This window comes from Rhipicephalus microplus, unplaced genomic scaffold (assembly GCF_043290135.1).
Source record: "Rhipicephalus microplus isolate Deutch F79 unplaced genomic scaffold, USDA_Rmic scaffold_49, whole genome shotgun sequence".
In the NCBI taxonomy this organism is placed as follows: domain Eukaryota; kingdom Metazoa; phylum Arthropoda; class Arachnida; order Ixodida; family Ixodidae; genus Rhipicephalus; species Rhipicephalus microplus.
In genome coordinates this window covers 2,116,047-2,139,542 of record NW_027464622.1, presented here as the reverse complement: position 1 = coordinate 2,139,542, position 23,496 = coordinate 2,116,047, and the positions used below count along the sequence as shown (strand labels likewise).

Genomic DNA, 23,496 nt, shown 5'->3' with positions numbered 1-23,496 from the left:
CATCTGATCCTACCGGTGCGCTGCAATCCTCTGATACTGGGTATAGACTTCTTAAGAGAGTACAGTACTGTGGTCAACGTACGTGATAGTGTGATTACATTCGTCACTGACAAGCCTGTGACCTATGATCCAGACCAAGAACCCAGGGTGTTACGTGATGTCAACGACGACGTCTTCGTGCCACTACTGTCATGTAGTCTTGTTTCTGTGTGTTGCGGTGTGCACTGTAATGATGACGCCTTAGCCGAACACATCCCTGCCCCTCTTTTTCGAAATGGCAATGCCATCGCTCACAGCATCGTCAGCTTAGTGGATGGGCGCGCAGAGGTGCTTCTGACCAACTTCAAGTATGAGTGCCAGCACATCGGTAAAGGCATGGCTGTGGCGCACCTTGAAGAGCTCGACTACTCTCACGACTGTCTTCTTATGCAAGGGGAAGCCACAGGTCAATCACCTCCGCATACACCACCAGTCTATATCGGTCCGAGTCTAACACCGACTGAACGATGCAGTCTTATGAAGCTGCTCAACCAGTTCAAGGACTGCTTCTCATCGACATCACGAGTGGGTCGAACAGCTCTGACTAAGCATCGCATCATTACTGAAGACACAGCAAGACCGTTCCGACAGAACCCATGTCGCGTCGCTGAGAAAGAAAGTGAGGTAATCCAGCAGCAAGTCAAGAAGATGCTACTAAATGACGTAATCCAGCCATCAAAGAGTCTTTGAGCATCGCCAGTGGTACTCGTCAAAAAGAAAGATGGTACCTTGCGTTTCTGCATAGATTATTGTAAGCTGTACCACGTTACGAAAAAAAGATGTTTATGCATTACCACGAATCGATGACTCTTTGGACAGGCTACGGCATGTGCGCTACTTCTCATCAATGGACCTTAAAAGTGGATACTGGCAATTAGAAGTAGAGGAGCGCGACCGAGAAAAGACCGCCTTCGTGACACCAGACGGGCTTTATGAATTCAAAGTCCTTCCTTTCCGTCTATGCTACGCCCCGGCCACGTTTCAGAGACTAATGAATACCATTCTGTCCAGCCTGAAATGGAAAACATGCCTTGTGTACCTCGGCGACGTGATTGTTTTTTCGGTAACGTTTGAAGAACGTCTGAAGTGGCTACTGTCAGTCCTTCAAGCCATACTGTCCGCTGGACTCGCACTCAAACCGGAAAAATGCCACTTCGGCTTCGAAGAACTCCAGTTCCTGGGACACGTGGTCAGTCGTGTAGATAAGGAGCCTGACCTAGATAAAACTGCAGCCGTCGCAATGTTTGCAAGGCCTGTTGATAAGATAGTGGCCAGGCGTTTCCTGGGTCTCTGCGCCTACTACCGGTCATTTATAGCAAGCTTTGCACACATCGCCTCTCCACTCACCCGCCTTACAAGGGAAGACGTTGCGTTTGTATGGGGTGAAGAGCAAGAAGTTTCGTTCAAAGAGCTGCGACAGCGTCTACAAGCTCCACCCGTCCTCGCGCAATTCGACGAGAATGCACCAACAGCCATCTATAAAGACTGCAGCAATGAGGGCGTAGGTGCTGTTTTTGTCCAATGCCAAGATGGTGTGGAGAGAATAGCTGCCTACGCTAGCAGAACGTTGACACGCGCCGAGTCCAACTACTCAACAATGAAGAAGGAGTGTCTTGCTGTCGTTTGGGCAGTTGCGAAGTTCCGCCCGTACTTATATGACCACGCTTTCCAAGTCGTAAGCCACCATCACTGTCTTTGTTTGTTGACCAACATGAAAGACCCATGTGGACGTTTAGCACGATGGAGCTTACGGTTCCAAGAGTACGACATGGCCGTAGTTTCAAATCCGGAAGGCATTACTTAGACACCGACTGTTTTTCAAGGTGACCGAATGAATCACCGGCTTAAGAGGATGATGAATTCCCAATTTTTTAGGTTGTTGTTGTTTAGTTGTTGATGCGGCTATCACTTCTCGGCAACAACAAGATGATCGGGAGCTCAACTCGCTTATAGAATCCTTGAACGAACGAGCCGCCAATGCACCAAGAGTGTTTTCGAAGAACTTATCGCCATTCTGTTTACGGGGCGGAATTCGGTACAAAAAGAATTTCTCATTAACTGGTAGAAGCTATCTGCTGGTAGTTCCTGAAGCCCTCCGCAGCGAAATTTCAGAAGCCTGTCATGACGAAGCCACTGCGGGCCACCTCGGTTTCACAAGAACACTGACACGCGTCAAAGAAAAAAAATATTACTGGCCAAGAAGCGCAGCAGAGGTGAAACATTACGTCCGAACATGTATTAACTGTCAGCGGCGCAAGGCACCACCTGTCAAACCCGCTGGGCTATCACATTCTGTTCCCGTGCCATAAACTACGTTTTCTCAAATAGGAATGGAGCTGCTGGGCACATTCCCAACATCGGACAGCGGCAACAAATGGGTTATAGTGGTGACGGACTACCTCACCCGGTACGTGGAGACCAAGGCAATTGCGAGAGGCACTGCAGCTGAAGCGGCCCAGTTCTTCATTGAGAACATTGTCCTGAGACATGGTGCTCCAGCTGTCGTCATAACAGACAAAGGTACCGCGTTTTCAGCCGAGCCTTTGCGCACTGTGCTTACGCTCAGTGGCACAGCGCATAAGCCTGCCCGCATCTCAATAATCAACCACCAGTAACTTGACGCCCAACGGCACAGCGCATAGGAAGACGACAGCTTACCACCCACAGACGAATGGGCTTACAGAACGACTTAACAAGACAATCGCTGACATGCTTTGCATGTACGTCGACGTGAAATACATGAATTGGGACCGAATATTGCCGTACATCACATTCGCGTATAATACGGCATGCCAGGAAATAACGAAAATGACACCGTTCGCACTAATTCATGGCAAAGAAGTTACTACAATGCTTGAGGCCATGCTGCCTTACGATTGCAATGATCGACACAGACGCCGCAGACTTCACTGAGCGCGCCTAGGAAGCAAGGCAGCTTGCCCGCGTCTGAATAATCAACCACCTGCAACTTGACGCCCAACGGTACAACCTTCGCCATCGATTCGTCACTTTTCAACAAGGAGATAGAGTCGGGGTTTGGTTTCCTGTACGACGGCGAGGCCTTTCGGAGAAACTCGTACGCCGATACTTTGGACCCTACAAGGTTTTGCGCCGTCTTAGGGACGTGACGTACGAAGTCGTGCCCGACGCCTCCTCCTGTTCGAAACGTCGTCAGCATCTGCCCGAGGCAGTGCACGTGGCCCGCATAAAACGTTACCACTCTGAGTGATGTAAACACCCATTGGCCAAATCTCTACCTGTTGAGAATCGGGACGACGCTCACTCTGACGGGAGGGTAATGCCGCGTGCATAGCTGCATTTAGCGGCGAAATAGCGACAACAAGGAAGATCGCGGATTAGCTCGAGAGGCGCAGCGCAGGTGAGTGAAGAAGACGACAATCTTAGCGGCCTTCCTTTGAGAGCGTCTCTATGAGTTCCACTGTCCGCGTTCCTAAATAAACCCTCTGTAATATATATATATATATATATATATATATATATATATATATATATATATATATATATATATATATATATATATATATATATATATATATATATATATATATATATATACATATATATATATATATATATATGGTGGTTGAGTGGCCGTAGCGTTGCATATAGTCCAGTAGATCCTCCGTGAGCGGTCACAACGTGGTTTATTTCGACGTTTCGGTCTAGAGTCTGGCCTTCATCCTGATGAAGGCCTGACTCTAGGCCGAAACGTCGAAATAAACCACGTTGTGACCGCTCACGGAGGATCTACTGGACTATATATATATATATATATATATATATATATATATATATATATATATATATATATATATATATATATATATATATATATATATATATGCTAAAAGTACCTGCAGTACAGAAAAAAATATTTCGCATTTAAAATGACAAACATGGTAAATTGTTTAAGTTAGGTGAGTGTCAGGAATTTAAAAATGTAGGTATTTGAAACTGCAAATAATAAAGCACGGTGGATATTGCCTACGGTATTTGGTCTTTCTCTTTAAATAACTGTCTTGGATTTTCTACATTTTAAATTTAATATTCTGCCGACACGTATGTGGTTTACCAAGAAGCACCGAAGAAACCCACTTTAATATTTTTTTTATTTAAATATAAACTACTTTGTTTGAAGTTAAGGTAAGGTGAATACGTGGGCGGGGACGGCCACGGGCTAGGTGGAGCGACAAAATAAGGTGGTATAAAATGAAATTACTTGGCACAGAACAGGGCGAATTGGAGGTCATTGGGAGAGGTCTTTGTCTGGGAGTGGACTTAAGCAGGCTGACAATGATGGTGATAGAAGAACTTTTATCTTGGTGAGTTGGTTCGCATGTTTGTTGAAGGTGTTATTTGTGGCACAATGCTTGGAACATGAATAGGGGAAAACGAAAACGTAGACAGATGGCACTCATCTGCTTTTCTTTCGTGTCTTCATGTTCTAAGTATTGCGCCACAAATGACATGTTCAAAAAAACGATGATGACGGCCTTAGCCTAAATGAAGCTGTTAATTTGAGCTAATAACCTGGCTAAACTGAGTGGGTGATCCGGGGAGGTGCGCCACTCATGGCGGCGGGCGCGCGCATTACACCGGTGCCACTTTTGATTGGAGAGTGAACTCCGTTGGCACACAAAAATGACGACCAAGAACATGGTCGCAGGACGTAAGGCTTCTGTTTATTTTTAACTACGTTGACGTATTTGGTACATAAATACTGTTCGCCTAAATGCGTAGTTTAAGTAGAAACTTCCTTTCATGTGTGCCACGAGGTCCAGTTTTTGAAGCTTCTGACCGTTGGAGCTTGTTTTCTCGCTTTTTAATTTAACCATTTCTTACTTTCCAGCAATTTTAAAGTCGACTACTGCGTCAATATTACTGCTTCTGACTCTGGAAACTTTCCCTTCGGTCCATGCGATGGTAAGTGGACTCTCATGAATGCACTGTTTTTTCTTCATTGATCAGTGCCTTAAAACCAATCATTTCCATTCTTGCCCATCATAAGAGATGATTATGCTTCTATTTATTCATAAGTAGTGATGAGGTAATTGAAATTATTCATTTCCTCAACATCCCAGCAGCCACAGTTCAACCGTTTCAGTATATAGAAGCTTCACTTCAGTATATATCTGCCACGAATGAGCACAATGAGGTCACAAAGCTGCCCTCGATTATATCTGCAATAAATGTAGTTGAGTCAGCGGAAGCGGCCACACCTGATTAACATACCTGCCGCATGAATAAACTGGTTGCGTGCGGTCGTTCAGCTCTTGAGCACGTGTTCAACGGTTCCCTTGTCGGCGCTAGCAGCCACAGAGTAGGAAGAGGGGAAGGAGGGCCAAGTGTGAAAGCACTCATGCGGTTGGCTCTATAGGTGTAAGTTAAAAGGTGGAGTTGTTAATAGCCCGCGCAGCGGCATTGAGACCTCAAACTCCTGGAGCCAATGGCTGGTCTCCAAAGTGTCGCTGCACACGTGGGACGGCTAAGCGATGCAACACGGCACACAATTTATATGTGCAGTATTACTGCGAGGTGCCTATTAGATATCGAAATCCAGGCAAGGCTAACTTCTGACAATTAACTGACACCTTTTTAAGGATTCGAAAGTGCATTCCCGAAGTAAAAAAGGAGGAATATTGGTAAGAAGACGTCGTGCCTTGTTTAATGACATTGTTTACCACTCTGTACTTCAATCGTGACTTCCTTCGTTTCCGCCAGTAAACAGAACTCACATATGAGAGCGAATCTTGCCGATTTAAGTTTGCGTTGCTTACCTTACCCGAAATGAAAAAGAAAAAGCGCGGGCGCTTGCAGGCTGCGTTAGAGGAAACATGGCCTGTGATGCAAGGAAGCCTAAAGAGGCTCCCGTCAGAGGCCAGATATTGCTGCCTCCCAACCATGAAAACCGAGAGCTGAAGGTTTCCGACCTGTAATATGCACAATCAGCTGATGAAGGCTCATGTTCGCAGTTTACATAAACGGACACGAGTGATTCTGTGACACACTCGTGCTGCTGATTTACGCGGCGTGGTTGATTTGCGCTCCTGAAAAAAAATGTTCCTGTGTTTTCCAGACATAGGGTCTCTTGGCACGGCTCAAATGCTCTTCTTTGACGGTCACAGCTGCTTCGGGGGCATATTTCCCCTTTCCGGCACTCAGCGTAAGTGGAGGACACTTTTTCGCTAGAACCAAAGGTGTTAAACATTATACACGGGATCTTCAGCGGTTACAGCAAGCGTTCTCGCTGAAAAATGATAGGAGTAGTTTCATCTTGCGATTCACTACGCATGAATTGACATAGCGGCGATCGGAATAGTAGGAAACTTCACACACATACTCAGGATAGACCGTTGCATGTGCGTTATGAGGGTTTTTATATTATAGGCTGAAGTATGACGTGTATATATCTATCGCGGCTTATGGATTTTTTTCTGAAAATTAGTTCATGAAGATAAGACCTTTATACATTCGAGATGCATCATTTGGTTCGCGTTTGTGAAACTGGGGTCGCATAACTTTCGCGAAACACAAGCGGCATTCATTACACACCTGGTCAGCTTCATCACGTACAGTGCTCCACATTCGTAGTCATGGCTCCGGGGGGGGGGGGGGGGGTTGCGCTGACTGACGATGCCACGTTTGAATGGACATATATGCCCCATAAAGTGGTCGGGTAGCTCAGTTGGTAGCAAGTTCTATTTCATCCGCATTTCATTCTTTATATTTATATTACATTTATTACTAATAAAATCCGCTCTCATTCCCTAGCATTATTGCCTGTTGATTCTGACTGATATATATATATATATATATATATATATATATATATATATATACATTGTGGGACAAAATATTAGTGAGATGCAACAGGCAATAATGCTCGGGTCTGAGAGCTATTTATTATAAATTTCGAGAAAAATGTAGTTTAGGAAACAAAGCAATAATTTATTTATTTTTACCTAACAATTTCGGCTGGTGGGCCAGCCTTCAGATGACCTAAGCCTAGATCTTCCTAAAAAGGCTGGTCCACCAGCCGAAACTGTTAGGAATGAATCAATACATTATTGTTTTGATTCCTATACCGCACCATTCCCGAAGTTTATAATTTTTATTATGGTAGCCAGAAAAAACTCCGACCATATATATATATATATATATATATATATATATATATATATATATATATATATCATCAGACTGATTTCAACTACTGCAGGACAAAGGCCTCTCCCATGTTCCGCCAGTCAACTCGGTCCTCTGCTTGCTGCTGCCAGTTTATACCAGCAAACTTCTTAATCTCATCTGCCCAGCTAACCATCTGTCTCCCCCTAACCCGCTTGCCTTCTGTGGAAATCCAGTTGGTTACCCTTACTGATCTGCGGTTAACCTGTCTACACGCTACATGCCCAGCCCGGGTCCATTTCCTCTTCTTGATTTCAACTATGACATCTTTCGACTGTGATCGGAACTCCCTGAATGTGTGTGCATGTGGTTTTTTTTCCTAATTTATTTTATATCTATCCTCTTTCCGACCCTTTTCCCCACCCCCGTACAGGGTAGCAAACCAGTTCGTCTAGGTTAACCTCCCTGTCTCTTCCTTTTAATTATTTCTCTCTCTCTCTCTTAACCCCCGTTTGTTCCCTAATCCACTCTGCTCTCTTCTGTCTTTTAAGGTTACACCTACCATTTTTCTTTCCATTGCTCGCTGCATCATCCTCAATTTAAGCTGAACCCTCTTTGTAACTCTCCTGGTTTCTGCTCCATAGCTAAGTACCGGCAAGATGCAGCTGTTATATACCTTCTTCTTGAGGGATAGTGGTAATCTACCTGTCATGATTTGATAGTGCTTGCCAAATGTGCTCCACCCCATTCTTATTCTTCTAGTTACTTCAATCTCGTGGTTCGGCTCCGCGGTTATTTCCTGCGCTAAGTAGACATAGTCTTTTACAACTTGAAGTGCAATATTATCTATCTCGAAGTGCTGTTTTCTTCCGAAGTTGCTGTACAATACTTTCGTTTTCTGCAGCATAATTTTAAGGCCCACCTTTCTGCTCTCCTTGTCTAACTCTGTATACATGAGTTGCAATTATTCCCCTAAGTTACTCAGCAATGCAATATCATCGATGAAGCGCAGGTTACTAAGGTGCTATCCATTAACTCTTACCCTGAGCTGTTCCCATTCTAAGCCTCTGAAAACCTCCTGTACGCACGCGGTAAATAGCATTGGGGAGATTGTATCCCCTGGCCTTACACCCTTCTTGATTGGTATTCTTTCACTTTCTTTATGAACCACTATGGTACCAGTTGATCCACTGTAGATTTCTTCCAGGATGTTTATACATGCCTCATCGATGCCCTGATTCCGCAGTGTCTGCATGACTGCTGATAATTCTACTGAATTAAACGCCATCTCGTAATATATGAAGGCTATGTAGAGTGGCTGGCTATATTATGAGCATTTATTTATTGAATTAGGGAATAAACGGGGGTTAAGGATATCTAAGTTGAAATCAAGAAGAGGAAATTGTTATTAGTCGAGCATGTAGCGCGTAGACAGGATAACTGCTGGTCATTTAGGGTAACTAACTGGGAGAAGGCAAGCAGTTTAGGGGGAGAAAGAAGGTTAGGTGGGAAAATTAGCTCGAAAAGTGTGTGGGTATAAATTGGCAGCACAGGACTGAGTGGACTGGTGGAAATATATATATATATATATATATATATATATATATATATATATATATATATATATATAATTGCACCCGGCCTGTTTTTGACCATCTCAGAATATGTTGAAAGAAATCATGGAGGTATATGTGAATTTGTGAATATGACTATCATAGTTGAATCATTTGTGTTTTAACTTTCTTTCTTTTTCGCTTTAGCGAAGAACTGGAATAGGCTGTATGGTTAACGTTTTTTATAGAAAGCACAAATCTTTTTACCAGTAGTATATTTACATTTAGTGTTTTATTTGTTTCAATATTAGGTCAATAAATTACTGCGGTAGCAAATGAAGTAAAATTGTTGCCGAAGTATTGTAACAAAGTTAAGAAAAACAGCGTTTACTCAAGACCTGATTTTCGTTATGTAGTGTTCCAAGTTTATGCATGTATATATGCATATATAACGCTCGAGAGTAAAGAAAATAGAATAATTGCTTGCTGCCTACATAGTTGCTATTTCAGTAGCGGCATTACTTCTTAAAATGGCTGAGAAAGTTAACTACAGCGGTAATTAACGAAACTATAATATAACGCTTTTTCAGCGAAGATCCATCGCCGCTCTCAGGTTTCAAAAAAGCAACTTCTAATAGTTTCTGCAGAGTAATGAATTTGGACTAAATTTTCGAGGAAAATGGAGGCGCGAATGACCGAAACTACTAGACTACCAAAATGACGGCACTGTTGAGGACGAAGATTGAAGTGGTGTTAGCTCTTCTACAATGATGGACGTGCGTGCGTCATGCGTACTCAAATTTCAAGTGCGTCCCGTACACAAATAGTGAAAATAGTGTGAAGTCGATCGATGGTTGATACAGAAGCCTAAATAATTTGAGATGTACCAGAAAAACGGGATATCTGAGCTCTTCTGCGTTGCGGTTTCACCGGCGAAATTGGTCAGAGTTTATAGATGTGTTGAAAGTACCAGCGGCCGCTTTTTGGAAATCTGGAAAGGGCGTTGGACTCTTTGAAGCAAAGACTATACTTTTTCTATTTGGTCTAACCATACGTTTTCACCAATTAAAGCTCTTAACTTACATTTGTTTGAATACTACAGTAATTGATATTTTAGGCATGTTTTATAATATCTGTCGCTGTAGGCCCGTGTGCTCAGATTTGGGTGCACGTTAAAGAACACCAGGTGGTCAAAATTTCCGGAGCCCTCCACTACGGCGCCTCGCATAATCATATAGGGGTTTTGGGACGTTAAACCCCACATATCAATCAATCAACCAATCATATCTGTCGCAACAGAAAAAAAATTAAGTATTGAGGGAGCAAGCAAATATGGTATTTCTCTTATATTTAAAGATTATCGGACATATATTTAGGAATATGCTGTAGTGCTCGAAAAGCATTTTGGGAAATATAGTCAAACTTTTTACGAAAGCGACGCTTCTAGGGGCAATAAAGAGGATAATTATGTGTCGCGCCTTGGTAAATTAATGCTTCACAATACCGAAAACACCACCTACAACCTCACGGTGTTTGATGCGGGAATCGAAAGACAGCCTCTCCATCCACATTTTCTTTCGCACTTTTTTTTCACCTTTTCGGACTTTTTTAAAAAACGTGCCAAAATAAAATGTGGATGGAGAGTCTGTATTCGACTCCCGCATCAAACATCGTGAGGTTGTAGATTTTGAAGGCGTCCACTGGGTCATACGTGGCTTCATTGATAAAATTGAAGTAAATTGTCATCTATGGCTGCCTTAGGCTTAGCATACGACTTTTGAAAAAATTGTTATTGAGTCGATATGACGAAAATGAGAAGAAGTCTTCTGAAAAAGTTAACGTCACGCGTGGAGTTCTCGGCTTGAATTAAAAAAAAAACGAAACTTTAACGTTCATTTTCTCCCACAATAAAAAAAATTATGATAGTGCAGCATAGCGCAGTTTATCACTTTAAACCAAGCCATTGTTTCTCTTTAGTGTCGCTTTAACGTGCTGTGATATAGCCTAGGTGTTTTTTGCAGCCGGCACTGACACAAATTTTTCATCTTTTGCAGAATGTATCATGTGGGTGAAGGTAGACTCCAAGGATTCTGTGTCGGACGAGTGCCTGCAGTATTATGACAATGAATGCGGCCCAGAAAAATACAAGCTGTACGATAGCGAGCAGTGCACGTAACCCTCTTCGTCACGTCACGTCGGGTTGTGTACACTTCACTAAATGTGGCGCTCACATCAGCGGTTGGGGCACTTTTGTGTGGGCGCTCCAAAATAAAATAATTTCAGATTCTTTACCAGATTCAGATTCTTTCAGAACTTTACCAATACTGAGCCAAATAAAAGCACCATATTATCGATGATGTTTGTTATGAAGGAAACTATGTGAACGACGACGAAGAAGCAAGAAACGGCAAGCCACAGCGTTGGTGCACACGTGCGACCCGTGCTTGCGCTTGTCTTGTATTTTCGGCCTGTTAACGTTCCTCGCTCTTCTGGCATTCTTTGGCCTTCCAGTAGGTCTATACGTAAATAAACTACGTGACATCTGGTGGAGGTGTGTGGACTCCCGTACAAACCTGGAACTTCGCTCCCGTAAGCTTCCCCCTCTACGGGACACGAACATGGCCACCGGGACGCCTCTCCAGGTGGGACCTTCGGCCGTCCACGTCACTTGCGGCGCCGTGTATCCTCAACGAGACCCTCCTATCTTCACGGGCTCCACTGAGTCGGATGTCGAAGATTGGTTGGCGAGGTACGACAAAGTCGGCGCAAGTAACAAATTGGACGACCCAAGTAAGCTGGGCTTTGTCACGTTCTACCTTGCGGACACCGCGCCACTGTGGTTTAATAACCACGCAGCTGACATTTCTACGTGGTCTGCATTCAAGACTGCTATTACGGATGTCTTCGGACGACCTGGGGCACGGAAGCTTCAAGCCGAGCACCGTTTACGTCACCGTGCGCAGCAACCAGGCGAGACCTACACGGGCTATATTGAAGATGTGTTGCATCTATCCAACCGCGTGAACTCTATCATGCCTGAGGAAGAAAAAATCAGGCACATTTTGAAAGGCATTGACGACGGCGCCTTTCAGATGTTGCTCGCGAGAAATCCCCCCCCCCCCCCAATAGCTGTGCTCGTTTCTCTCTGTCAGAGCTTCGATGAGTTGCGTAGGCAGCGCGCAATTGCTCGTCAAGCCCTCACGACGCCAGACACGCTCGCAAGCTTGCACCTAGCTGCCCATCCTACCGATCAGCAGCCGCTGCTTTCTACATTCAAGGACTTCGTCCGCGAAGAGGTGGCGCAGCTGTCACTGCTGCCACTGACACATGAGCCCGCGCAAGCTTTGGCACCGGACCTCCAACACGCCATTCGAACCCAAGTCGCTGAGGCCCTTGCACCGATGCATCAGCAACCACCTGTCACTACGCCTCTCACGTATGCCGCCGTCGCTGCTCGGCCTACTCAACAGCGTATGCCGTATGCTCAACCTGCCACGCCGCCCTATGTCGTGCCTACAACCCCTATTGCTGCGCCGTATCCCTACGCGAGATCTTCTGCTCCATTATACCGTCGAGCAGAAGCTTGGAGGACGCCAGATAATAGGCCCATCTGTTTCGCCTGTGGTATCGTTGGACACGTCGCCCGCCACTGTCGCCGAGATCCCCCTCCAGTTGACACCGTGGGCAGGCCAATTGCGTCGTCGTCTAGGACGCCATCAAGGTACACCACTGACGGTCATCAACCCTTCGCAAACCATCGGTCACCATCGCCCGACGACGCTCCCTGTCACCTATGCATCGTCGACCTGCTACAGAAGAGGGAAACTGATAGCTGCAGCTCCGGAGGCAACAGCTGCATACCATTCGAGCTGCTTAAGGCCTCCACCTTTCTCGCCGCAAAACGGGACCACCGCACAAGCGCTTATCGACACAGGAGCCGCCGTTTCCATAATCTGTGAGACTTTATGCCGCAAGTTGAAAAAGGTGACGACGCCTCTTTCGGGCCTGATGCTCCGCATGGCCAACTCGCAGTGCTAGAACCTACAGCTGTGTGCACTGCACGTGTCATTATCCAAGGTGAACTTTATGCCATTGAATTTTTTGTGCTGGCATCATGCTCCCACGAAGTCATTCTTGGATGGGACTTCCTTTCGCGTCATTGGGCCATCATAGATTGCTCACGTGCAGACGTTGCCCTTACACCGCTACAAAGCTCTCAGTGTGTTTGGCAGATTCTCTTTCTGAAGCTTACAATCTTGTCGTTGTTGCAGACACAGAAATAGCACCGAGAACATCCACCCTTGTAGCCCTGACCTGTACGGCCGCTCCTGCCGGAACTGTTTTGTTCACTCAGTCTGACGTATTTACCCGCCGCCGTAGCCTACACCTGCCCTTTGCCATACTCACCGTGGAACCCGGTGCTACCGCCATGCTCGTTGCGAACTCGCTATCGTCGCCAGTTACCTTACTTTGCGGAGAATGTTTGGGTAACATACAAGACGTTGACCTCTTGCGCCCTCTGGAGTTTGCCGAACACCCACCTCACCTCCATCTCAATGCTAATACGCCACCTGTGGCCACACTGCCCGCGCCAGACTCATTCCAGCCCTCTGTGGCCGCTGAGCTATCACCGACACAAAGACGCGAACTCTTGTCCCTTCTTCGAGAGTTCCGTTCTGCGTTCGATTGCGCTCAACCATCTTTGGGTCGTACAGCGAACATCACGCACCACATTGACACCGGTACTCATGTTCCTTTACGCCAACGACCATATCGAGTTTCAGCGGAAAAGCGCCGTATTATCAATGAACAAGTCGACGATATGCTCAAGCGTGGTGTCATCCAGCCATCGCAGAGCCCTTGGTCGTCCCCAGTTGTACTTGTGCGCAAAAAGAATGGGTCTATCCGATTCTGTGTCGACTACTGCCGGCTCAATAAGATAACTCGGAAGGATGTGTACCCATTGCCAGGCATCGATGATGCTCTCGATTGCTTGCAAGGAGCAGAATATTTCTCCTCTTTAGATTTACGCTCAGGATATTGACAAGTTCCATTGGCTGATCCTGACCGATCGAAGACTGCATTTGTAACAACTGATGGGCTGTATGAGTTTAACGCCATGCCGTTCGGACTCTGCAACGCCCCAGCTACCTTCGAACGGATGATGGACACCATCCTTCGCGGCTACAAGTGGAACACGTGCCTTTGCTACCTAAACGACATCGTCGTTTTTTCTCGCGACTTTTCGACTCACCTTGTTTGTCTTCGTGCTATTCTCACGTGTATCACCTCTGCTGGCCTTTAACTTAACATCAAGAAGTTCCATTTTGCCGCACGACAGCTCACTATACTGGGTCACGTCGTCTGCAGAGAGGATGTTCTCCCGGATCCGGCGAAACTCCGCGCCGTGGCCGACTATTCGAAGCCCAATTCCATCAAGACGCTTCGAAGTTTTATCGGCCTGTGCTCATACTTTCGTCGATTTGTGCGGAACTTCTCTTCCACCATCACGCCTCTCACCAACCTGTTGACAACTTCCAAAGGCATTTCTGCTTGGTCAAAAGAGTGCGACGAATCCTTCACCGCACTTTGGCGGTTATTATCATCACCTCCAATACTACGTCATTTTGACCCTGATGCGCCTACGGAGGTCCACACCGACGCCATTGGTGTCGGTCTTGGTGCTGTATTGGCTCAACGAATACCAGGATACCAAGAATACGTGGTCGCTTACGCGAGTTGAACCCTCAAGAAAGCCGAGTGTAATTATTCCGTCACGGAGAAAAAGTGCCTCGCAATTGTCAGGGCTTTGACGAGGTTCCACCCATACCTTTATGGCCGCCCTTTCGAAGTCGTTACGGACCACCACGCTCTATGCTGGCTATCATCGCTCAAAGACCCGTCGGGCGCCTTGGTCGTTGGGCGCTTCGCCTACAGGAATACGACATTCGTGTTGTATACCGATCCGGCCGCAAGCATTCCGACGCTCACCGCTACTGGCTGACCCAACCACCTCGTCACCTTCTTCAGCTGTCATAACACCAATCGACTTCACAGACATGGTATCGGAACAACGCAAAGATGTGTGGATTTCCCAACTCCTTGCCTTTCTGACTGATCCGTCAGCTAATTTGGTCTCAAGAACTATCCGCCGTCAAGCCACACATTTCGCTATTCGAGACGACCTCCTCTATCGGCGGAATTACACGTCTGAAGGTCGGAGGTGGCTGTTAGTGATACCCAACCACATGCGTTCGAAAATCTGTACAGCTTTCCACAACGACCCGCAAAGCGCTCACGCCGGCACTCTCAAAACTTACAACCGTCTACGTCAGCGGTACTACTGGCGTGGCACGTACACATTTCTTTGCAAGTACGTACGTGCTTGTACTGCATGCCAGCGACGTAAAGCCCCACCTCAATGCCCTGCCGGTGCACTTCAGCCTCTGCCTTGTCCAGCGCGTCCATTTTACCGAATCGGTATCGACTTATACGGACCGCTTCCCACGTCGTCTCTTGGAAATAGGTGGATAATTGTCGGCGTGGACCACCTCACGCGTTACGCGGAAACAGCAGCACTACCCGCAGCAACCGCGAGGGAAGTTGCGTTTTTCATTTTGCACAACTTCGTTCTTCTCCATGGTGCTCCCCGCGAACTTTTGAGCGACCGGGGGCGTGTTTTCTTGTCTGACGCCATTTAAAGACTTGCTCGCTCAGTGCAACATGGTTCATCTCATGACGACAGCATATCACCAACAGACGAATGGCCTCACAGAACGATGTAATCTTACCCTCGGCGATATGTTGACGATGTACACAGCTTCAGACCAGACCAATTGGGACACTGTCCTTCCATTCGTCACGTATGCGTATAACACCGCTACGCACGAGACAACAGGGTTTTCCCCTTTCTTTCTGTTGTACGGACGCGAACCATCGTGCACGCTGGACACTATCCTCCCATACACGCCCGACTCCTCTGAGTACACTGCAATTTTAGATGTTGCCAGGTACGCAGAAGATTTTAGACGATTGGACCGTTCACTGACAACCGAGGACCAAGGCCACCAGAAGCTACGGCATGACACCGACCGACATCTCTCTACTTTCACGACTGGTGCTCTTGTTTGGCTCTGGATTCCACCGAATACTCCTGGCCTTTCCTCAAAATTACTGGCATATACCACGGGCCCTACCGCATTCTCGCCCGTACGTCACCAGTCAATTATGAGATTGAACCTTTGACACAGTCTCATGACTTACGCCGTCGTGGCCGAGAAATTGTGCATGTGAGTCGCCTGAAGCCGTATTACGACTCCGCTATAGTGACTACGCCTTAAGTCGCCAGGTTGGCTACGCTATTCACTGGGGGCCAATGTAGAAAACTATGCGAACGACGACGAAGAAGCAAGAAATGGCAAGCCACAGCGTTGGTGCACACGCGCGACCCGAGCTTGCGCTTGTCTTGTATTTTCGGCCTGTTAACGTTCCTCGCTCTTGTGGCGTTCCCTGCCTTCCAGTAGGTCTATACGTAAATAAACTACGTGACAGTTAGTACATTCGAAGGTTTATAAAAAATAGAGCTACTAGGACTCATTAAAATAGGCTCGGAATAAAAAAAAGAAAGATTAGAAAGCCACAAAAAATGATGGTTCTCCGTAGGACAGAAGGTTCAGTATCTTTAGCCGCAACGAGGGCCACTCCAGCCCACGTCTTCTCTTCTCTGGCCCCGTTTGATTACGTTTTGCCACCAGTGTTGCGGAGGGACCACTCCGGAATGGGGATGATTCCAGAATCATTCCACAATTTTGAAACTCCTGAATAGAATGTGAATTGAATGGGGACAGCGCTTGGAGGAATAAAATGGCAATTGAATTAAGCACATTTTGTCCAGAATGGAATCGGAATGCAATAACGTCTTTTTACGAAAATGGAGTCCGTCTTCGTCTATATACTGTTTTTTAAACTTCAAACATTAGTGAATCAGAGCCTTGAATTTAACACTAAAGCAATATTCATAAAATATTTTGGCTGATTACAAGCACGGTACATTTATAAGCAGCGCGCTTACTACAACTTTGTTCTTATAGCAATTGTGCTCCTCTGATGTTTGTCGCTGGTCTTCGCGTACCCGTGGTGGAGCGGAACCATGGCGGCAGCATAACCCCTTTTACGCCTTGTGACTTTTTTCCCCCTCGGCGGCACCCCAGCCACAGTCCACACCTGACTTCCCTCTCTTTACCCTTCACTTCTTTGTGCTAGCTTCTTTCGCCGTGGGCGACTTGGACGCATATTAAAAAAATGCTTTTCAAAGATGTGATGCTTATTGACGCTGGCGCGATGCTTTTGTTCACTGCAAGTTTTCGTATATCACTTTGCGCCATCGTCTCACCTCGTACTCCCCCGCACCCTTTGAAATACTGTCCCTCCTATATAGACATGGGTACCTTCACCCGAAACTCTGTCAGCGAATGTCTGTTGGTCAGCGCATCACACAGTCGTACACGAAAATTTGTCCCGAAACCCACCTGAAGCAGGAAAGCCTACGTAACCACGGCCTCTACGGTGTATCCCCAAGACCCGATGTGACGATTCGCGCCAAGGGAAACCCTCGTTCTTTCTGTTCTAGGATGGAGGGAGGCCCGGTTGGCGCCACCGCCGCTGCCGCGCCTGTTGGCGGCTAGAGAAGCACCACCGTAATGCACAATTACAGAGGCTCCTGTGTGTAGTGGTTCAAGCTTAAGGAGCTCATATTTGTGATGCGCCCCTAGGTAGACGACAATTGTATTCTCTCATTTTTTTTGTTTAACCAAGCCTCGAAAGAAATGTCCAGTCACAATTCAGGTTTTAAAATCAGCATTTAGCTACTAAGAATTCGTTGCAAAATTTCAATTATTGAACAAAAATAAAGCGTTTTTTGCGCCTTGTACTGCTTGCGATATTTATTGGACCATTTGAAAATCACGAAGGCGATTAAGAACTTTTTATGTTGTTGACCTAGTTACCAAAGAGCTAGTGACCAAATGCCGAACCTGTTGGGAGATCAGGCGTTCGGGAGATGAAGCTCAGGAAATCATACGTTCCTGAATCTCTAGCTGAGAGCTAGTCATCCCGCACACCCAGTCCTCCGGGGTGGGATCATTTAATTATTATTGTTACCTTTTTTTGTAACTTCATTCGGTTCCTACGACTCGGCGCATATTCGTGTTCGCATCGCCAAGCAAAAAGGACATTGTGAAGGACCGTATTTTTTTGCTACACCCTTATTGGCTACTACTGTAACGTCATGTTCTAATTAGTTATGTAAGCCTCAGTACATTCTCTATTGAAGTCGAAGGCCACAACGCATTCTCTAGGTCCACCTTTAGTTAGCCAAAGCCAAGGATAGGCCTGGTGCAAAAGTGAACAATCTCTCCATCAATTTGTAGAAGAGAAACCTCGGTATAAGTTAGCGTACAAACATACGCATTAACCAATGAATACTGAAGGGAAATACAAACTATTACTGCAAGTTGGTTGTCCCCCCACACGGAAGGGGCGAATACTATATTCACGACCTGATCTATATCTTACGATCAGTTTAGTACCAGGCACACGTATGTAACATTTGCGATAAGGATGAGAATGCATACCTGCCAACGTTTTTAGATATTGTATCTAAAAACATTGATATCTGTGCGCATGCTAACCCGGAAAGTTTTCATCACCCAACCCATGCTTGTGAGGCGTGCTTGAAAAGCATGAGGGCTAGTGAGCAGTGCGGCGTGCTGTGTTCCGTATTCGTTTCAAAGGCACAAGGTGCCCGAGTGGTGGTGTACCGTTCCATGTAATACCAGCAGATTTAGAGAGTTTTCGTCCCCCATTATCTAAATATCAGTTTTCTTCATATTCCCGACAGCTTCAAGCGCGTGGCAAAAACGCTTGTTCTTCTTGAACACTGCTTTTGTCAGCATAAAATTACGCTATTTCAGCATTCAAACAACAAAAATTAAGCCTTAAAAAACATCACGATTCGTTCAAACATGCTGACCATGTCAATACTAAATGTAGCGGGAGAAGTGCTCCTAGAGGAATTAGTAGGGCGGTTTACTGCATGAGATATGCCGCCAAGCTACTAACCCTCGACATGGGTAACGTAGAATGGAATAAAAAAAACTATATTTCAATCCTGCAGGACGCGCTTAGCGCGTAGCGGGCGTCTCCACGTAGGGACCGACAGGGAGTACCTGGCGGCCGCTTCGTGGGCCTGCTGGACGGCCCATTGTAAGTCGGCGAGAAGTGAGCTCCTGAGGGACCTCTCCCACTTGTCCGAAGTAGAGTCGGGAGGAGTGTTTCTGCACTCCCAGATCACGTGTGCGAGTGTAGCCTTGTGTCCACACGAGGGGCATGTGTCGCTGGGCTATGCATCAGGATAATAAACGTGAAACTAGGCAAAGTTTGGGTACGTGTGTGCCTGTAATAGGCGTAGGGTTAGCGCATGTGGTCTCTTAAGTTTTGGATGTGGGGTTGAAATATGCGGCGTTCAAGGTAAAAGTGCTTTGTTATGCCGTTGTACATAATGGGTGCATCCTGAATGCTCTCTAAGTCATCGAAATGGGTTTGCCCTGTGGCGCCGCGGTCGGTAAGTGCACGCGCTGCATCATGGGCGATCTCGTTGAGGTTGGATGGGCACCCGGCACCTGGCCGAGATGGTCGGGGAACCAGATGACAGTGTGGTGCTTCAGGGTAATGTGTGTTACGTACTTTTGCAGTTTTAGTGCCTCTGATGACACCATATTTATGGGGGTGTTCATTCTGAACTATCAACATGTCTTTAATACATTGAGGATTTGCAGGATTGGAATTGAATTGTTCCGCCATTACCGGAGTGTCAATGGGCCATTTTTTTAATTCCGAGGAATTGAAAGGAATAGAATTGCGGCAAATCCTGATACTTTGGAATGGAATTGGAATGGAATAGACACGTTAAAGAACCCCAGGTGGTCGAAATTTCCGGTGCCCTTCACTACGGCGTCTCTCATAATCATATGGTGGTTTTGGGACGGTAAACCCCACATATCAATCATCATGGAATGGAATAGAGGCGCCCGTTCCGTAACACTGCCTGCCACACCTTAAGGTGTGTGTCACCTACACAATGGTACGCGGTGCTCTAGTTCGATCCATTAAAAAGTTCACTGAAACAAAGGCCCAGTTTGATCATTCGTTCTGGCAAGACGGCTTTGGGCTTCCATGTAACGTGTGCGACTGCCCCTTTTGGCGAATTGTGATGAAAAAGCTGAAATATTCCGCACTTCATATGCCGCAGTTCAAACCAGCGATTACTGGATATTATTCTATTTGTGTAATTCAAATACACAGATAGATAGATAGATAGATAGACAGATAGATAGATAGATAGATAGATAGATAGATAGATAGATAGATAGATAGATAGATAGATAGATAGATAGATAGATAGATAGATAGATAGATAGATAGATAGACAGACAGACAGATAGATAGATCGATAGATAGATAGATATATAGACAAAACTCCCAAAGTGCTTTCGGTCTGCTAAAATTGCTTCTTATTCAAAATATATAAGAAAATCATGTTATCACGGTGGTCGCCTGTAGTGCGAGCTCTTAACGAATTTCACCTTCAATATCAATATATATACCGATTATCATTATTCCTCATCGGTTGGTTTGCTTCGTGCCGCGCCCCGCCGTGGTGGTCTAGTGGCTAAGGTACTCGGCTGCTGACACGCAGGTAGCGGGTTCGTGTCCCGGCTGTGGTGGCTGCATTTCCGATGGAGGCGGAAATTTCGTAGGCCCGTGTGCTCCTATTTGGGTGAACGTTAAAGAGCAGTGTGGATTAGGGAACAAACGGGGGTTAATGATATATCATAGATGAAATCAAGAAGAGAAAATAGACATGAGCAAAGCTAGTAGCGCGTAGACAGAATGACCGCTGGTCATTAAGGGTAACTAACTTTATTCCCAAAGAAGGCAAGCGGGTTAGGGGGAGACAGAAGGTTAGGTGGGCAGATGAGATTAAGAAGTTTGCGATTGATTGATTGATATGTGGGGTTTAACGTCCCAAAACCACCATATGATTATGAGAGACGCCGTAGTGGAGGGCTCCGGAAATTTCAACCACGTGCGGTTCTTTAACGTGCACCCAAATCTGAGCACACGGGCCTACAACATTTCCGCCTCCATCGGAAATGCAGCCGCCACAGCCGGGATTCGAAGCCGCGACCTGCGGGTCAGCAGCCGTGTACCTTAGCCACTAGACCACCACGGCGGGGCAAGAAGTTTGCGAGTATAAAGTGGCAGCAGCAAGCACAGGTCCGGGTTAGCTGGTGGAACATGAGGGAGGCCTTTGTCCTGCAGTGGACGTAGTCAGGCTGCTGCTGCTGCTGCTGCTGCTGCTGCTGCTGCTGATGATGATGATGATGAAAGAACCTCAGGTGGCCGAAAATTCCAGAGCCCTCCACTACGGCGTCTCCAATAATCATATCGTGGTTTTTGGACGTCAAACCTCACAAGTCAAATCAAAGCTGCAGGCCGCTTGTTGTTGATCGAACATCGTTTTACATGAGACTATTCACGTGTATAAGGTGCAGCAGCTGCTGTCGGCACAACATTCCTTTATGTCAGTGGAGTGTGGAAAGGGCGACCTAGATTCAAGGCTGAAAACTAAAATTTAATTAATAGAGCGCACATTAACCGTTCATAAGAAGACGAATGTCGCAGATCAGGCACTTGCTTGGTGTTTATATGAAGTAAAATTTTCTAGGGTGCTCGGCTGCTGACCCGACAAAGGCCTGTTTTGATCCCGATGGCATTTTAATGGAGTCCGAAGGGTGCGTGTGCTGTGTGATGTCAGTGCACGTTAAGTAAACCCAGGTGGTCTAAGTTATTCTGAGCCGTTCATTATGGCGTGTCTGCTAAATTATATCTGTTATTTTCCTTATAGCGAGGCTATCTTTAGTCGGCCCTGTAGAGTTGACGTGTTTGGCTTCACGTCTCTCATTGTTAGATTCCCGCCGACATGTATGGTAATTTTTGGCATGTAAGTCACCTGCACCTAATAAGTGCTATAGTGTTAAATAATGCTCACGATGATACATGGAAGCTTAACGAAACACTTAAGGCACAAGAAAGAAGACCTAGACAAGACTGTTTTCTGTAGGTCTTTTTCCAAAGCCAAATATTGCATTATCGATCAGTATAAAGAAACTCGTCTTGATTGGGCTCGCAATCGCAAATCTCCACCGCAGTTATGTAGCTTCAGTAACCACCTTATACAGACAATCGTGATGCACAAATTCATCTCGATCCCACTCGAAAGTGTGCCAATGTCACACGGGTACCCTTAATCAGAGCACATCTGCATTAGGCTCGATCCGGATCAGGCACGGTTGCACTGTCCCTTTTATATACAATCAGTTCCGTTAGAGATAGAGGTTGCTATCGCAATCGTTTTAACCCCACCACAATTCAGCTCTTGTGTCCGCCAAACTCAATCTGAATTACTTGTGGCTGCGCTCGAGCAAGCACTGTGGATCGGGGCCAAAAAAATACCATCCGGCTCAGCCCTGATTACGAAAAAGTGCCCGTGCGACACCAGTTTAAATGGCATTTCGAAGATGTTGACCATGATAGATAGCGGACTCCGTACCGACACACTCGGGCTTCTGAGCATGACAATTATCGAGACCACTTTGTTTACTCGCGACGACAAGCAGTGCACAGCGGTAATAGCATATAGATTGTATTCACCGAGACTTCACCCACACTGCCACATGGGCTGATCAAAAGGACGTGAGATGTTTCCGCTTTCGCTCAGGGATCACCCTGGGAATTTAGTGAAGTTTTTTCGGTAATTGTGGATGTTCTCTGCGCCTGTTCACGAAGAAGCAGCTGACTGTGTGCTATTGCAGTCGTTCGATTTTCGGTGTCGGAACGCTTGCGTTGTCTCGCCGCAATGGTTTGTAGTTCTGGCGCTCGACTACTAATCCGAAGGTTCTAGGATCGAATCCCAGCTGCGGCGGCTGCATTTTCTAAGGAGGCGGAAATGTTCGAGGCCCACGTACTCAGATTTCGGTGGACGTTAAAGAACCCCGGGCGATCGAAATTTCCGGAGCCCCCCATTATGGTGTCTCTCATGATGACATCGTGGTTTTGGGACGTTAAACATCAGATATTATTCTTAGTTGTCGCAGTCACTGCAATCGCAATAATTACGCCGTTTATTCGCGTTGCGATAGGTCTAGTTGAAACAAAACATAAAAAACAACGAAAACACAAATAGGGCCAGGTGCTAAGGACCGCCTTCAGTCTTCTAAAGCAAATGACAAGCAAGCAAAAATTGACGTAAATGTGTTATGCCTAAAACGTCGCCGCATTAGTCGCTCTTACAGCAACAAAAATTTGGCTTACTACGAATCATCCTGCGTTTATTTCATATCTGGTGAGTACAAATGCAGGTTGTACGTTCAAGCCCGAAAAAAATATACGTTGGTAAAACAATCATTACTGAAAACACACCAGGGTAATGCGCGCTGAAAGCTTCAGACAATATTGGCGCTAGGCTGGAACCATCAGCGGAGGCAGTGTTCGACCAAGCTAAGATTTGCTAGTAATGTGAAGCTTTTTCTAGAGATGACAAATTTTTGCTAGGAATTGATTGATATCTGGGGTGTAACGTCCCAAAACCACCATATGATTATGAGAGACGCCATAAGGAAAGGCTCCAGAAATTTAG

At 46.1% G+C, this 23,496-nt stretch overlaps 1 protein-coding gene across 1 annotated transcript in view; it reads left to right on the top strand.

The window, feature by feature from the left end:
- LOC119162320 (uncharacterized) overlaps positions 1-11,029 on the top strand; it is a 44,790-nt gene extending 33,761 nt beyond the window's left edge. Inside the window, exons 3-5 of the mRNA XM_037414755.2 lie at positions 4,910-4,983; positions 6,137-6,223; positions 10,793-11,029. Of these exons, the coding sequence (XP_037270652.1) occupies positions 4,910-4,983; positions 6,137-6,223; positions 10,793-10,914 (283 nt within the window). The 3' untranslated portion in view covers positions 10,915-11,029. The remainder of the gene's footprint in view (positions 1-4,909; positions 4,984-6,136; positions 6,224-10,792) is intronic.
- Positions 11,030-23,496: the final 12,467 nt, after the last annotated feature.